The 16026-nt window shown below is 44.3% G+C and overlaps 1 protein-coding gene across 2 annotated transcripts in view; it reads right to left on the minus strand.

Annotated features, from left to right (window-relative positions):
- Positions 1–16026, minus strand: part of btaf1 (BTAF1 RNA polymerase II, B-TFIID transcription factor-associated) — a 111580-nt gene that overhangs the window by 92029 nt on the left and 3525 nt on the right. For both annotated transcript variants that reach the window (XM_055646618.1, XM_055646617.1), the window contains exon 2: positions 7918–8041. In XM_055646618.1, the coding sequence (XP_055502593.1) occupies positions 7918–8041 (124 nt within the window). The remainder of the gene's footprint in view (positions 1–7917; positions 8042–16026) is intronic.

Raw genomic sequence — 16026 nt, forward strand, 5'->3', positions numbered from 1 at the left:
TCAGTCGTGGGGCAGATGCTGGAGTCTATCATAAAAGATGAAATAGCGGCACATTTGGATAGCAGTAACAGGATCGGTCCAAGTCAACATGGATTTGCAAAGAGGAAATCATGCTTAACTAATCTTCTGGAATTTTTTGAGGATGTAACTAGGAAAATGAACATGGGAGAGCCAGTGGATGTAGTGTACCTGGACTTCCAGAAAGCATTTGATAAGGTCCCACATAGGAGATTAGTGGGCAAAATTAGGGTACATGGTATTGGGGGTAGAGTGCTGACATGGATAGAAAATTGGTTGGCAGACAGGAAACAAAGAGTAGGGATTAATTGGTCCCTTTCAGAATGGCAGGCAGTGGCTAGTGGGGTACCGCAAGGCTTAGTGCTGGGACTGCAGCTATTTACAATATATAACAATGATTTAGATAAAGGGATTCAAAGTAACATTAGCAAATTTGCAGATGACACAAAGCTGGGTGACAGTGTGAACTGTGAGGAGGATGCTATGAGAATGCAGGGTTTCTTGGACAGGTTGGGTGAGTGGGCAGATGCAGATTAATGTGGTTAAATGAGGTTATCCACTTTGGTAGCAAAAACAGGAAGGCAGATTACAGGTGCACAACCTTTTATCCGAAATCCTTGGGACCAGACACTTGTCGGATTTAGGACATTTTCGGATTTCTGAAGAAGATTTTTAGCGTAGATTAGGAAGGTAGCGCGGGCGGCTTGAAAAGTCTGGAGCGGCTGCCTCCTCCCCGGAGACCGGGGAATCATTGTAAATCATTGCATAAATGTTAGTCAGTTAGTTTGGAGGGATTTTATGTGGTGGTGGGGGTGGGGGTAAAGGGGGAAACTTTGATTCTTAGTCCCCTACCTGGTCGGCGACTCCCAACATCGCGGAGCTGGGGGCTCCGTCCGGCCGTGGGCGGCGCCGGTTGGAGCTCCGACCCCGGCAACTCTTCCCCTGGCTGCGAGGCGCTCCAAATCCAGCGCCGCCCGCGGCCGGACGCCCGCAGCCCCAGCTCCGCGAATGTTGGGAGTCGGCGGCCACAGCGCTCCGGAGCTTACCGCACGGCGACCCGGTAAGGCATTGCCCGCTCCCCGCTGGTATCCCAGCGCTGCGACGCCGCCGACTCCCAACATTCGCGGAGCTGGGGCTGCGGGCGTCCGGCCGCGGGCGGCGGTGGATTTGGAGCGGTTTTCGGAGTTTTTCGGTTTCCGGAACACCGGATAAAAGGTTGTGCACCTGTATTATCCAAATGGTGTCAAATTGGGAAAATGGGAAGTACAATGGGATCTGGGGGTCCTTGTTCATCATTCAATAATAGTAAGCATGCAGGTACAGCAGGCAGTGAAGAAAGTGAATGGCATGTTGGCCTTCATGACAAGAGGAGTATAGGAGCAAAGAGGTCCTTTTGCAGTTGTACAGGGCTCTAGTGAGACCACAGCTGGAGTATTGTGTGCAGTTTTGGTCCCCTAATTTGAAGAAGGACATTCTTGCTATTGAGGGAGTGCAGCGTAGGTTTACAAGGTTAATTCCCAGGATGGCAGGACTGTCATATGCTGAGAGAATGGAGCGACTGGGCTTGTGTACTCTGGAATTTAGGATAAGAGGGGATCTTATTGAAACATAAGATAATTAAGGGTTTGGACACGCTAGAGGCAGGAAACGCGTTCCCAATGTTGGGGGAATCCAAAACCAGGGATGAGCCATTTAGAACGGAGATGAGGAAACACTTTTTCACGCAGATAGTGGTTAGTCTATGGAATTCTCTGCCTCAGAGGGCAGTGGAGGCCGGTTCTCTGGATACTTTCAAGAGAGAGCTAGATAGGGCTCTTATAGATAGCGGAGTCAGGGGATATGGGGATCATCGCCAGTCAGCAGCGGGGTACTGACTGAGGACGATCAGCCATGATCACATTGAATGGCGGTGCTGGCTCGTAGGGCCGAATGGCCTACTCCTGCACCTATTGTCTCTTGACAGTTCAGTGCAGCCTTGAACAAGCATTGCATGGTTACAGAGAAATTAAACAAAGGCCTGGCCCAGCTACTCACTCAGGTGGGCATAAAGATCCCATCGAAGAAAGATTATTTAATTATTTAATTCCCAAACTTTTCATATAATTACACTCAATATTACATTGCCTAGTCATTTATGTTATTCTTGGAACTCTCCTGTTCATAGGTTTGCTAGCTAGCTAACCATATCCCAAGGAATATTTAAGTGACTGCAAAACACTTATAGCATCTATCAGTTCATGAAAGCATTTAAATTCAAGTTCTTCTTTCTCTGTCTACCTTCCCCTTCTCTTCATTCTCATTTTTTTTTAAAATAAATATTTAGCCATCGTCTCTCTTCTTCTGTAGGAAGACCTACCAAATTTAATTTCAGTTAGCTAGTTTCTCAATACTGCTACACCCTTGAGTTCAGCATACTACAAATCTCCTAGGCTTATATATTTTTCAAAAAGCGTTATTTGGCTACAATACAAACCAATAGGTATTAAAAAGACCTTTATTTTTGAAAAACTTGCAGGGAAATAAAATTGCAAGTCAGAAACTCCCTAGCCCCGAATGCACTTCCCCCCCCCCCCCCAATCTTTCATTATGACTGTTTTCTTAGGAACTTAATTATCGTGTTACAGCAGTTCTGTACCTGTACTGCTTGACCTGCTGAGTGTTTCCAGCATTTTCTGTTTTTAATCCATAACTGTGCATGATGATCATTAAGTACCTTGGGCATGGTCAGCCACCCATGAATGCACAAAACAAAAAGATTTGGAGAAACAAAGGGAAAAAAAAGTTTGAGATTTCATTTTTGCTAAACAGTGGGGGAAACAGGATGAATGGACAGCAACTTTTTAATTTCCACATTTATTTGCAAGAGTAGAATTCTATAAACTGCTATCTGTTGCAAGTGATGTATGATGATCATTTTCTCACACCATGGAAAGAATCAACGCAAAAATCTTTCTCTCCCTTGTTTTTATTAAAGTATGGTCTGAGATCAAAAGAAGTCTAGTTTTTATATGGTATTAGGATGTCTATTTCATGGCAAAATAATGACTCAAACTGGCACTAAATCAAGTTGAAATACGTTCTGAGGGGCCTTGACAGGGTGGATAGGGAAAAGATGATTCCTTTTGTAGGAAAGTCTAGAACAAAGGGTCAAGGTTTAAAAATAAGAAATAATTCATTTAAGATCAGTTAGGTTATTTTATTCTCTCTGGGAGCTTTGCAAGACATTTTAACGTTATTTCTCAATGGATGGCTGAAGCAAAGTCATTGAATATTTTAAAAGCAGTTAGATGTATTCATTTAGAGGTGAAAGGTTATCAGTGTAGTCAGGAATACAGGCTTTAGATTGCAGTCAGGTGAGCCATGGTTTTATCAAATAGGGGGAAAGATTTGAGGTACAATAGTAAATTCTAATATTCAATAATTTCACAAAATATGGAATCATACAGTAGGCTTTAACTTCCTTCAGATTCATTGATTAATGTCATACAGAAACATTACAGAAACCAGCAGTACATCAATAACATCTACGGCCACATTATTGATCTTAGTGGTGCATGGCTGGTCACAGACACAGAATCAGAAAAAAACCCTATTTGGGAGTGAACGAGATAGTCGACGGAAATCAGAAGAACATATGCTAGGAGATTGCAGGAAGCTGCAAGGCATATAGGATTGTCAAACGCAAGGGATTTTAATGTTCCCAATATAAACTTGTACAGTCATAGTGCCAAGCGTTTAGAGGGGGTGGAATTTGTCAAATGTGTTCAGGAAAGAGTCCTTTAGCAACATGTAAATAGCCCTACAAAAGAGAAGGCAAAGCATGACCTGCTTTTAGGAAATTGGACAGGGTAAGTGATTGAAGTGTCAGCGGGCAAGCCTTTTGGAAACAGTTCTATTACCTTTAAAATTATTATATGCAAGGACAGAGCTGGTTCACACGTTATAGTTCTGAATTGGTGCAGGCCCAAATTTAACGGTCCTCGACAGGAAATTGCTAAAGTTGATTGGAGCTAGTTGTTTGTGGGCAAAGAACATCCAGAAAACGGGATGCTTTTCAAAGACTGATATTGAGAGTTCATGGAAATCATGTGCCTGACAGAGTGCAGGGCAAAGTTGCTGGGAGTTGCTGGATGAGAGAAATTGCTCTTATCAGGAAAAAAGCATGTGCCAGGTATAGACAGCTGCCATCACATGTATCCCTGGAGGTGTTAAAGACCAGTAGCATATTTAAGTAAATCAGGAGGGTAAAAAGGAGGTAGGAGATTGTGCTTGGAGATAAAATTAAGACTAATCCAGATTTTTTTATAAGCGAAACAGAGCAACTAGAGACAGTGGGGTCCTTCAGAAAACAAAGTGGTCATCTACGTGTAGAATCGCAGATGAAGGGCAAAGCTCCTCGATGCAATTTTTCCTGTTTTTACCGCAGAGAAAAACATGAAAGCCAGGGAACTTGGAACAGTTAATGGAGGCGTCTCGAGGATAGCCTGTATCCCAGTCGAGGAGGTGCTGGATGCCCTTAGGTGCATGAACGTTGATAAATATGCCAGGCCCGATCAAATATAATCAGACGATGCTTGAGGGAAGGGGAAGAAGAAATTGGAGGATCCCATGCCGAGATATAGAAATCATCATTAGACACATACAAGGTGCTGAATGACTGGTATGTGGCAAATGCTGTGTCTCTATTTAAGGAAGATCTGAGGAACAATACATCAGTAAGCCTCACATCTGCTCAGTCTGAAGGGTCTCGACCCGAAACATCACCCATTCCTTCTCTCCAGAGATGCTGTCTGTCCTGCTGAGATACTCCAGCATTTTGTGTCTACCAGCCTAACATCTGTGGTAGGTAAGTGTCGGAGGCTGAAGAGTGCTCTCATAAAGGAATAGAAAACCAGAGGGGGGGGGGGGGGGGGGGGGGGGGGTAGATAGGGTGAATGCAGAGCCTTTTACCCAGGGTAGCTAGGGTAAAATCAGTGCCTTTTACCGAGGGGAGCTAGGGTAGATGTACAGTGCTTTTTACCCAGGGTAGATCAGGTAAATGCAGAGCTTTTTACCCAGGGTAGATCGGGTAGTCAGAGGTGGTAGTTCATACAGGCAATATACTAGCATTTGAAAGGGCACTTGGATAGGAAAGGTTTAGAGGGATATGGGTCAAACACCCACAAATAGGACTCACATAAATGGGCCATCTTTGTCGGCATGGATAAGTTGGGCCAAAGGTCTCGTTTCTGTGCTGTATGACTATGATGAGCACCACCATCTGCATCCATTATCGACTTTGTACAATTACCAATCCTTTTCAAATTTGACACTTTTAACAGAATATAGTGTCAATGACAATGATTTCCTTGCAAAAAGGTTTTGTGGAAAGCCTGCAAAGTGACAGGTATTTCCACTTTTCTGATACATGTTCAACAGGATTCCTGGCATCCAGCAATATAACATTATCAAGCTGGAGTAGCAGCCAATCACTTTAAAGAATCAGTAGAAGGGAAGCAGTTCCTGATTAAATTAAGTATCACATATAAAATTAAACCTTAAAACCTACAGAATTAAAGTAGTAGCAGAAATAACAAATAAACGTAGAAAAATGTTGCCATTGAAAAGAAATGAGACATACTTTAAGTAAATTTTCTAAGCAATTACAATACTTAGTTTTAGCCCTGATTTTTCTGCAACAGTATTTAAAGCTTATTGGTATTATTTGTGATTAAAAACATTAAGCAAAAACTTTTAATCTAGCAAAAAAATGATTGATCATAATGAAAAAAGTTAGAAATTCACATAGGACTCTAGAACATAAAATAAGCAAACTAATTCTAGCAGGGTTTAATCACAAAAAAACCCATTAATTCACATCAGCTCAAACAATTTCAGCTTGATTACATAAAGTTATCCAAATAACTCATCATGTGATGACAAACTACATGACTTAATGGAATTACCTGCCGACCCATCCCAGTATCCCTCCGTCTTCCCGGCCGCTTAGAGCACCAGCTTCCGACCCCACTGCCAACACGCAAGGTGCACCAGCGAGCCCCTTTCACCTGTTTCTTGTTGTCAGTTGTGGCATTTTCTGCTCGCCGCTCGACAACCACCACCTGCATACCCTGTCACTCTTTCCAGTCGGCCTCTTCTCCCCTCCCCACCGACATTGCGTCCTTCTCTCCTGGAGTTGATGACACACTTCACCTTGGAAGCAATAGCAGGTGAGAGGGGAAGGAGCACCACAGTGAACTAGCACGTTCTGTCGTTGGCAGCAGTCTGAAGAAAGTGCATCCTGTGGGGGCTACAACAGCTGTGTGAACCGGTGAAGAATGAATCGCTGGTGCAGACCAGTAACATCAACGCCTAGTTTTAAAGTGAAACACAAAGTGCTGGAGCAACAGTCTGGGGAAGGAACCCAATGTCACCTATCCATGTTCTCTAGAGATCCTGACCCGCTGAATTACTCCAGCACTTCGTGTCCTTTTATCTATTAACCATCATGTGCAGCCAACTGCAATAATGGACACCACTCCCTCCACTATCGTCCATTTTACCGAAGGTTTACTGTAAACCGATCATAGCAAAGGGAGTGATGTCCGTTATTGCCGATGATTGCAGATGATGGTTAACAGACAAAAGGACACAAAGTGCTGGAGTAATTCAGTGGGTCAGGATCTCCGGAGAACATGGTGGGGTGACATCGGGACCTTTCCTCAGACTGATTCAGTCAGCTGAGTTACTCAGGCACTTTGCATCGTTTCACTTTAAAACTAGGTAGGCACCAATGCCGCTGGTCTGCACCAGGGATCCCTTCTTCACCAGTTCACATGGCTGTTGTTGTGGCTCACGTTGTAATCCCCGACAGGACGTTCTTGCTTCAGGCCACTGGCAACGACAGGGTGCTCTTGGACCCCGTGGAGCTCCCTCCCCACTCTCCTGCTCTCGCTTCCAAGGTGGTGTTAGTCAGTAACTCCAGGAGAGGAGGAGGAGGAGGAGATGGCAGCATCTGTGGAGGGAGGGGAGTGAAGAGGAGAGGCCAAATGGGCAGCGTCAGGAGAAGTAGGCAGCAGTGTCAGCGGATAAAGCCACTGTCAACAGCAAGAAACCGCAGCAGGTGAGAGGGGCTCACTGGTGCGAGTCGGGAGTGAGGTCGGAAGCCGAAGCTCTAAGTGGTCGGAGAAACGGTGGGAGCCAGGGTTACGTTGGAAAGTCATTCCTCTCTGTCAGATTTTATATTTATGTTTCTGGCACTCCATGGTACTTTAGAGACACGGGACGGGAGTCATTAGTGGGCTTGGGTGTGTTGTTGTTTCATGATCATGTGACCTATGTTGGTCCAGACAAATGGGTAATCCAGACAGGCTCTGGAATAGATGCAAAATCGACATTCAACTTGTATATTGAAACACAGAACTTCAAAATCTGTGCCATTGAAAATATTTAATTTACCATTTCAGGCCGCCCCAGGATTAAGAATGCTTGACTTCTGGACATCCCTTCAAACCACAGAGCTCCCGTGATATTATTAATTTCAAAAGTCTGGCATGCATACATATGTTTTGTTCCTTCGAAAGGCAAAACTATTTTTTTCTCTTTCCTTCACCCCCACCCCAACAATTGTTTTCTTATCAGTTTGTTTGATGTCATTCATTACAATACTGTGGAGGGATAATTATTCACGAGGAATTTGTGTGCAATATTGAATATTGAATTACAGACAATATTGAATTATGAACATCTATAAAAATGGAAACCATTACCAGAGAATATTCAGTAGTAATTCAGAGTACATAACATTATCAACAATTACTAAGTGTTGTAAACTTAGTTTTTGTAATGCATGTTTCTCACTCGTCGTAGGTCAGCCAAATATATATTTTTAAATCAATTGATTTTCATCAATCCACTTACTCTGGATAACAGGTTATGCAGTTCATGAGGATGGAGCTTAACAACTTCACCCAATTGTTGAGCTGCTGCTTTTCTAGTTACTGGTGTGGTACCAGTATCAAGTAAAATGAAGAGACGATCAAGCCTATTGAAAAAGAAAGAAAAAAAAGCATTTAATATTTTTGTTGTTACATTATGGTATATGAAAGTTAATTACTGCAAAACAATTGAACTATTTCAAACTGTAAACATTTTAATGCATTTGCATCACTTATTTAAAAAAGTGCAGGCATTGTATAAACTTTCTGTGGTAGTGTCAAAAGGTCAGTTTTAATGGAACTAGACCAAGTGCAGACCCGTTGGGTCTGCTCCCCCAACGCAGCCGTTATCTACCCGTAGCCCCAACGGGAGACGTGGTCCTCCAACTCAAGCGGCTCAGGAATCAGCAGTGCGGCTATTTTTAAATGGCGTCTTTGAGGCGAGCGCCAGCAGCCGCCGTTATGGTCGACAAAATGAGTGAGTGGGGGGGGGGGGGGGGGGGGGGGGGGGGGTAGGGGAAGGGAGAGGGGGAGAGAGAGAGGGGTGGGGGAGGGAGAGGGGTGGGGTAAGGGGGAGAGAAGTGGAAGAGAAGAGAGTGGGGGGGAGGGGAGGGGTAAGGGGAGTGGTGGGGAAGAGGGACAGAGGGGTTAGGGGAAGGGGGGGGAGAAGAGAGGGAGAGGGGGGTGGGGTGGAGAGGGAAGGGGGGTGGGGGGAGAGAGGGATGGGAGAGGGCTGGGAGAGAGGAGGAGAGGAGAGGAGGAGGAGGAGGAGAGGGGGTGGGGAGGGGGGGGAGAGAGGTGGGGGAGGAGGGGGAGGGAGATGGGGAGGGGGGGTAGAGGGGAAGAGTGTGGATGGAGGGGGGAAGAGTGGGGAGGGGGAAGGGGGTGGGGGAGAGAGGGAAAGCTGTGGGGGAGGGAAGGGGGCTGGGGGAGAGAGAGAGTGATGGGATGGGGAGGAGGAGGGGGAGGAGAGAGAGGGATGGGGGCAGGGGGAGAGAGGTGTGGGGCACGGAAGGGGGGGGTGGGGAAAGAGTGGGAAGGAAGAGAGGGAAAGGAGTGGGGGAGGGAAGGGGGGGGGGGAGGGGGGGGGAGAGAGGGAAGGGGGTGAGGGAGGTAAGAGGGGGGAGAGGGAAGGGGGAAGGGGGGGAGAGATGGATGGGGGGTGGGAGGAGGAGAGGGAGATGGAGAAGGGGGAAGGGGGGAGGGGAGAGGGATGGGGATGGGGAGGGGGGAGAGAGGTGTGGGGGAGGTGGGAGATGGGGTAGGGAGAGGGAGGGGGAGAGGGGAGGGAGGGGGGGAGAAGGGTGAGGGGGAGAGAGGGGAAATAGGGGGAGGGAGAATGGAAGGGGGAGGAGTAGGGACAGTCCATCTGTTCCCCATTCCCTATCACCCCAATCCTCTTTCTCTATTCCCACACACGTGATGACGCGCTTCAACACAGGCTGCGGGGGGGGGGGGGGGGGGGGGGGGGGGGGGGGGCTAGTGCAAAGGCATATGTAAATGGATCCATTCCGATTGGATCTGTGAGCATGGGCATTGTGACAGCACGATGGGTTGCATTGTGACGATGGAACGTTCACGACATTTTATGGGTGAGAACGTTGAAACCAGGGGGGGGGGGGGGGGGGGGCAAAGGCATATAAAAAATGTGTTCATGGATCCATTCAAGAGTGGACAATCCGTGAGCATTGGGCATCTGCGACAGCACACGATGGAACGTTTTGCATTGTGACGTGGCAACACAGGCAGAAAGCCGGCAGTTCACCGACATTTATTATGGGTGAGAAAATGTTATTATAATTGAAATATATAATAGGGGGGGATGGGGGTTTGCCTAGCAATTTTTTTATTATAAAATGTGTTCATAAAACATGAACTGTAAAATTTATTCACGAAGATTGTAATGGATACTTGGATGATGAAAAGTAGAAATCTCTACACTAAACCAGGAAAAAATCCTGGGCGTTTCTGCGTCTGACGTTTCCCTTGGCTGTGGGCAAACGAATCCAAAGGCTGTTAATGTTGCAGGGAGTGCAGCCACAAGTCAGGCAGAAAGCCGGCAGCCACAGTTTTTTACTACTTTTATATTATTAAATATATATTAAATATTGATAAATATAAATAAATATATCCACCTTCTCTGCCTCCGTCTATAATAGGCGGAGATAGATCAAAAATAGATAGCAGAGCCAGCCAGGAGATAGACAGATCAGATGGTTCCGGCAGCGGTGGCCCGACTTCTAGCTGAGACCTAAATTTCCTTGCCGTAGTGGGACGCAATCGGGACTTAAAGGTTGGTTAGTCGTCCGCTGGACTGGAGGGCAGCAATGAACTGACCACCCGTGGACACTTCCGGCCCCCCCTATACACCACAGAAGCAATTGTAATGGCACAAAAAGCGTCAGGCGGCATGATGCCACAGCAGTAGAGTTGCTGCCTTTCAGCGCATGCAGCACCAGAGACCCGGGTTCGATCTGGTGCTGCAGGCAACGAAATTTCGTTCAGACCGAAAGGTCTGAATGACAATAAAGGAATCTAATCTAATGTAAGGATCACTGGTTGGCGTGGACTCGGTTGGCTGAAGGGCCTATTTCCGCTCTGTATGTCTAAACTAAACTAAGAAAATTAGCACAATTAGCGACACTTATGATTACATGCAGTCTTTTCTGAGGATGCTCGTTTCAACTTAAATATGCGATTAGAAATTGCTGTTACAATTTCCAAGTATGGTTTGCCTGGCAGCAATTGGGACCAAGCCTGCAGCTAGCTCAAAATTTAACAGCTCAAATGTCAATGCACTCAATTAAACATACCCTAAGAGCTATTTTTCAATGTATACACCGAATCTAATCCATTTAATAATGCAATCCGTGCATTTTGTTACACAAGTTTACATACAATCACTATACCACGCAGATGCACTAATCGTTTTAGAGACAAGCAACTTTATCCACTACACTGGTTCTCCAAATATATTTGCATGAGAATACTTTGAAAGAACAGAGCTTGGCAGTGGATAGGTTGATGATTGATACTTTCATTTTCAAATTCATTAGAAAACCATGGAGTATTGACATAGACTACTTCTTTCAACGTTGAACATTTTTCACCCCACTCAAAACCACCAGATTCCAATTTTTTGGAACAAGATTAACTAAAGATGGTCTCGGTCAAGGCCTCATCAGCAACCCGAATTATTACGAAGGAGCTATATTTGTGCCAGTTTGAGTAACTGGCTTGGCAGTGATTGCGTAAGATTTGTCCATAGTGTGAGACTCATTACGTTTCATATCCAACGTGTTATGGAAAATGCAGCGGGACCAGTAATGACCACAATGATTTTGTCATTATTTCTTCACATCTTGATCAATTATCATGTAAATCACATCTTTATTTCCTCTGCTCAACTACGTTTCCACTTGAGAATCACATCACCTGTGCAATGCTTTCTAATCTCGTGAGACCAATTTCCCAGATGGCAAGAGACAAAAGCTTTGCAACAACCATAACTATCAGAATCTTCCCTTATCCAACATCATTCAAAAGATTTGTTGGATCCTCATTAAATTTCCAATAAATTTTTCTCCTGGTAAAACTCACTGCAGGATTCTACATTTGATTACAGTGCCCTCCATAATGTTTGGGACAAAGACCCGTCATTTATTTATTTGCCTCTGTACTCCACAATTTGAGATTTGTAATTGAAAAATATCACATGTGGTTAAAGTGCACATTGTTAGATTTTATTAAAGACCGTTTTTATACATTTTGGTTTCACCATGTAGAAATTACAGCAGTATATATATATATATATATATATATATATATATATATATATATATATATATATATATATATATAGCCCCATTTCAGGGCACCATAATGTTTGGGACACATGGCTTCACAGGTGTTTGTAATTGCTCAGGTGTTTAATTGCCTCCTTAATGCAGGTATAAGAGAGCTCTCAGCGCGTAGTCTATCCTCCAGTCTTTCCATCACCTTTGGAAACTTTTATTGCTGTTTATCAACATGAGGACCAAGGTGTGCCAATGAAAGTCAAGGTAGCCATTATGAGACTGAGAAACAAGAAGAAAACTGTTATGAGACATCAGCCAAACCTTCAGCTTACCAAAATCAACAGTTTGGAACATCATTAAGAAGAAAGAGAGCACTGGTCATCATCATCATCGTTGAAAACATCAACGGGCACGGTGCCTTGCAATGCTATGTATGTCAGTGATCACAACTTCTACGGAAGGCATACCGAGCATGCTAAACGCAAAGGGACTGACAGGCCAAGGTAGACCTCCACAGCTGATAACAGAAGAATTCTATCTATAATAAAGAAAAATCCCCAAACGCCTGACAGACAGATCAGAAACCCCACCAGCCGGCAAATACAACAAATAATCGTCCGCCATTTCCGCCACCTCCAACATGACCCCACCACTCACCACATCTTCCCATCTCTCCCTATGTCTGCCTTCCGCAAAGACCGCTCCCTCCGCAACTCCCTTGTCAATTCTTCCCTTCCCTCCCGTACCACCCCCTCCCTCCCGGGGCACTTTCCGTTGCAAGAAATGCAACAGTCCTTTCACTCGACTTCAAGCAGTCGTTCCCGACCTCACCCATCTCCCCAAATCTACGACCTCTCTAGATGTCCTGATTTACATGGGTCTCCAAGCGAAGGTTGGGCATCGTTGCGAACAGCTCAGTGAGCAACACCCGAAATCCTGGTGGCTCAGCACTTCAACTCCACCTCCCATTCCCAATCCGACCTCTCTGTCCTGGGTCTCCTCCATTACCAGAGTGAGCAACACCGGAAATTGGAGGAACAGCACCCCATATTCCGCCTGGGTTGCTTGCGTTCGGTTGGCATGAGCATTGAATTCTCCCAATTTTGCTAGCCCTTGCTGTCTCCTCCCCTTCCTTAACCCTCGAGCTGTCTCCTCCCATCCCCCCGCCCTCGGGCTCCTCCTCCTCCATTTTTCCTTCCTTCTCCCCCCCACCCCCCATCAGTCTGAAGAAGGGTTTCAGCCCGAAACATCACCTATTTCCATCGCTCCATAGATGCTGCTACATCCGCTGAGTTTCTCCAGCATTTTTGTGTACCTCAGAAACACTCTTTGGGTGTGGATTTGTCAATGACCACTGTCCGCAGAAGACTTCATGAACAGAAATACAGAGGCTACACCGCAAGGTGCAAAACACTAGTTAGCCGGAAAAATAGGATGCCCAGGTTACAGTTTGCCAAGAAGTACTTAAAAGAGCAACCACAATTCTCGAAAAAGTTCTTGTGGACAGATGAGACTAAGATTAACATATCAGAGTGATGGCAAAAGCAAAGTATGGAGGAGAGAAGGAACTGCCCAAGATCCAAAGCATACCGCTTCATCTGTGAAACACAGTGGTGGTTGCGTAATGGCCTGGGCATGTATGAAGGTACTTGCTCACTTATCTTCATTGATAATACAACTGCTGATGGTAGTAGCATAATGAATTCTGAAGTGTATAGACACATCATATCTGCTCAAGTTCAAACAAATGCCTCAAAACTCATTGGCCAGCAGTTCATTCTACAGCTAAAGCAACAAAGGAGATTTTCAAAGTTAAAAAATGGTCAATTGAGTGGCCAAGTCAATCACCTGATCTGAATCCAATTGAGCATGCCTTTTATATGCTGAAGATGAAACTGAAGGGGACTAAACCCCAAGACAAGCATAAGCTAAAGATGGTTGCAATGCAAGCATGGAAGAGCATCACCAGAGAAGACACCCATCAACTGATGATGTCCATGATTCGCAGGCTTCAAGCAGTCATTGCATGCAAAGGATATGCAACAAAATACTAAACATGACTACTGTCATTTACATGCTGTGTCCCAAACATTATGGGGCCCTGAAATGGGGGGACTATGTATAAACACAGCTGTAATTTCTACATGGTGAAACCAAAATGTATAACAATACCATTTAATAAAATTTGACAATGTGCACTTTAACAACGTGATTTTTTTCTATTACAAATCTCAAACTGTGGAGTACAGAGGCAAATAAATACATGATGGGTTTTTGTCCCAAACATTATGACATTGCACTGCATGTCCATAAGTTTTACATTTTTATCCAGAGAGCCTGTTATTCATTGCATCAGGTCATCCTACAATAAGTGTCCGATTTATCAATAACAGATCACTGCTTTAGAATTTTACAAGGCAAAGTACAATGACAATCTTTTGCCAATCTAAGGACATAATAATCCTTTTAGTTTCCAAGAATTTCCAAAAGATATCTATTGCTGGCCTTCGTTTTTTTGAACCATTATTTTAGATTGAAGATGTTCAATTCATTTTTTTTTACATTGATATTACTGAAATCAAATTACAATTCAGCTTTACAATAAAAACATAAAAACAAACCAGAAATAGACAACTTATTTCACCCCATTTAAGACCACCGGGTTTCCAGTTTTTGGGACTAGATTAACAAAAGATCGGCGTAGTCAATGCATCACCAGCAGTTTGAATTATTGTGGAGGAGAATCCCTAAATAAGCACAATCTAGAGGAACATTTTCTAAAATATAATAAGATTCCCTTTGCTACAAAGATAACAAGAAACTAAAAGCACTTCCAGTTGTGTTTATAGTTCCAAATCACAGACACAACCTGTGATTGAGGTAATACTATACTCATCCAACTCTGAACCTGCAAAAAAAGCACAATACAGCTTTACACTCCATCATCTTGCCCCATTTTATCTTATACAGTGACAGAAGAGCTCAATTCATACATTGGGTCCATACAGCCTCAACAGAGCAAGCATTTAGTACAATTTATCTTTTCTTCAATTTCTAGAACCATGCAATTTGCTAACTCACTGCGAGCTTCTTGAATACTGAAACACAAGTAGATAGTGATAAAGGTGGCATATGGTATTCTTGCCTTTATTTGTCAGCACATCGAGTACAAAGAGTCAGTGTCAAATTGCAGCTTTATAAAAAAATCAGTTAGGCCGCATTTGGAGTATCGTGTGCAGTTCTAGTCCACCCATTATGTGAAGGATGTGGAGTTTGGAGAGGGTGCAGAATAGATACCCACCACCTTTGTGCAAAAATAAAACCTGCCCCTCAGGTACCCTTAAATCTTCCCGCTCTCATCCTAAACTTATGGCCTCTTATTTTAGACTTCCATACTGTGGGAAAAAGTGTTCCTCAACCTCATTTATGTCCCTCATGATTTTATAAACTGCCGCATTTTAAAATCGTGCGCAGTTCTAGTCCCGAAATTATGTGAAGGATGTGGAGTTTGGAGAAGTGTGCAGAATAGATCCCCACCACCTTTGTGATAAAATAAAACCTTAAGGTCATTTATGTCAGCCTGCATGATTTTATAAACTGCTTTATCCCTCAGTCTCCTTTGGTTTAGTAAAACCTTTGTAACTATAACTCATGCCCTATAGTCCAAGCAACATCCTTATGAATCTTTTCAGCCCCATCTCCAGCTTAATCACACCCTTCCAGTAGAATGGCAACTAGAACTACACACAATACTCAAGGTGTGGTTCACCAATGCTCTGCATAATTTTAGCATTACGTTGAAACTCTTGTACTCAAATCGCTCATCTGAAGGTGAGAAACATGTAATTTGCCTTCTTCAACACCCTAGCTACCTGCACTGCCACTTTCAGCGAACTATGTACTTGTACCAAAAGATCTCTGTTCTGCAACACAACCTAGAGCACTGCCATTCACTCTACATCACTTCACACTTGCTCTCATTGTTTACATTGATCCAGTTATATCCTTAGAGTTTGTGGAATTCTCTGCCTCAGAGGGCGGTGGAGGCCGGTTCTCTGGATACTTTCAAGAGAAAGCTTGATAGGGCTCTTAATGATAGCGGAGTCATGGGGATAAGGGGAGAAGGCAGGAGCGGGGTACTGATTGTGGATGATCAGCCATGATCACAATGAATGGCGGTGCTGGCTCGAAGGGCCGAATGGCCTACTCCTACACCTATTGTCTATAACCTCCTTGGCTGTCCAATATACCATCAATTTTGGTGTCATCCACAAACTTACTAATCATGCCACCGA

Source organism: Leucoraja erinacea, chromosome 15 (assembly GCF_028641065.1).
Source record: "Leucoraja erinacea ecotype New England chromosome 15, Leri_hhj_1, whole genome shotgun sequence".
Lineage (NCBI taxonomy): Eukaryota > Metazoa > Chordata > Chondrichthyes > Rajiformes > Rajidae > Leucoraja > Leucoraja erinaceus.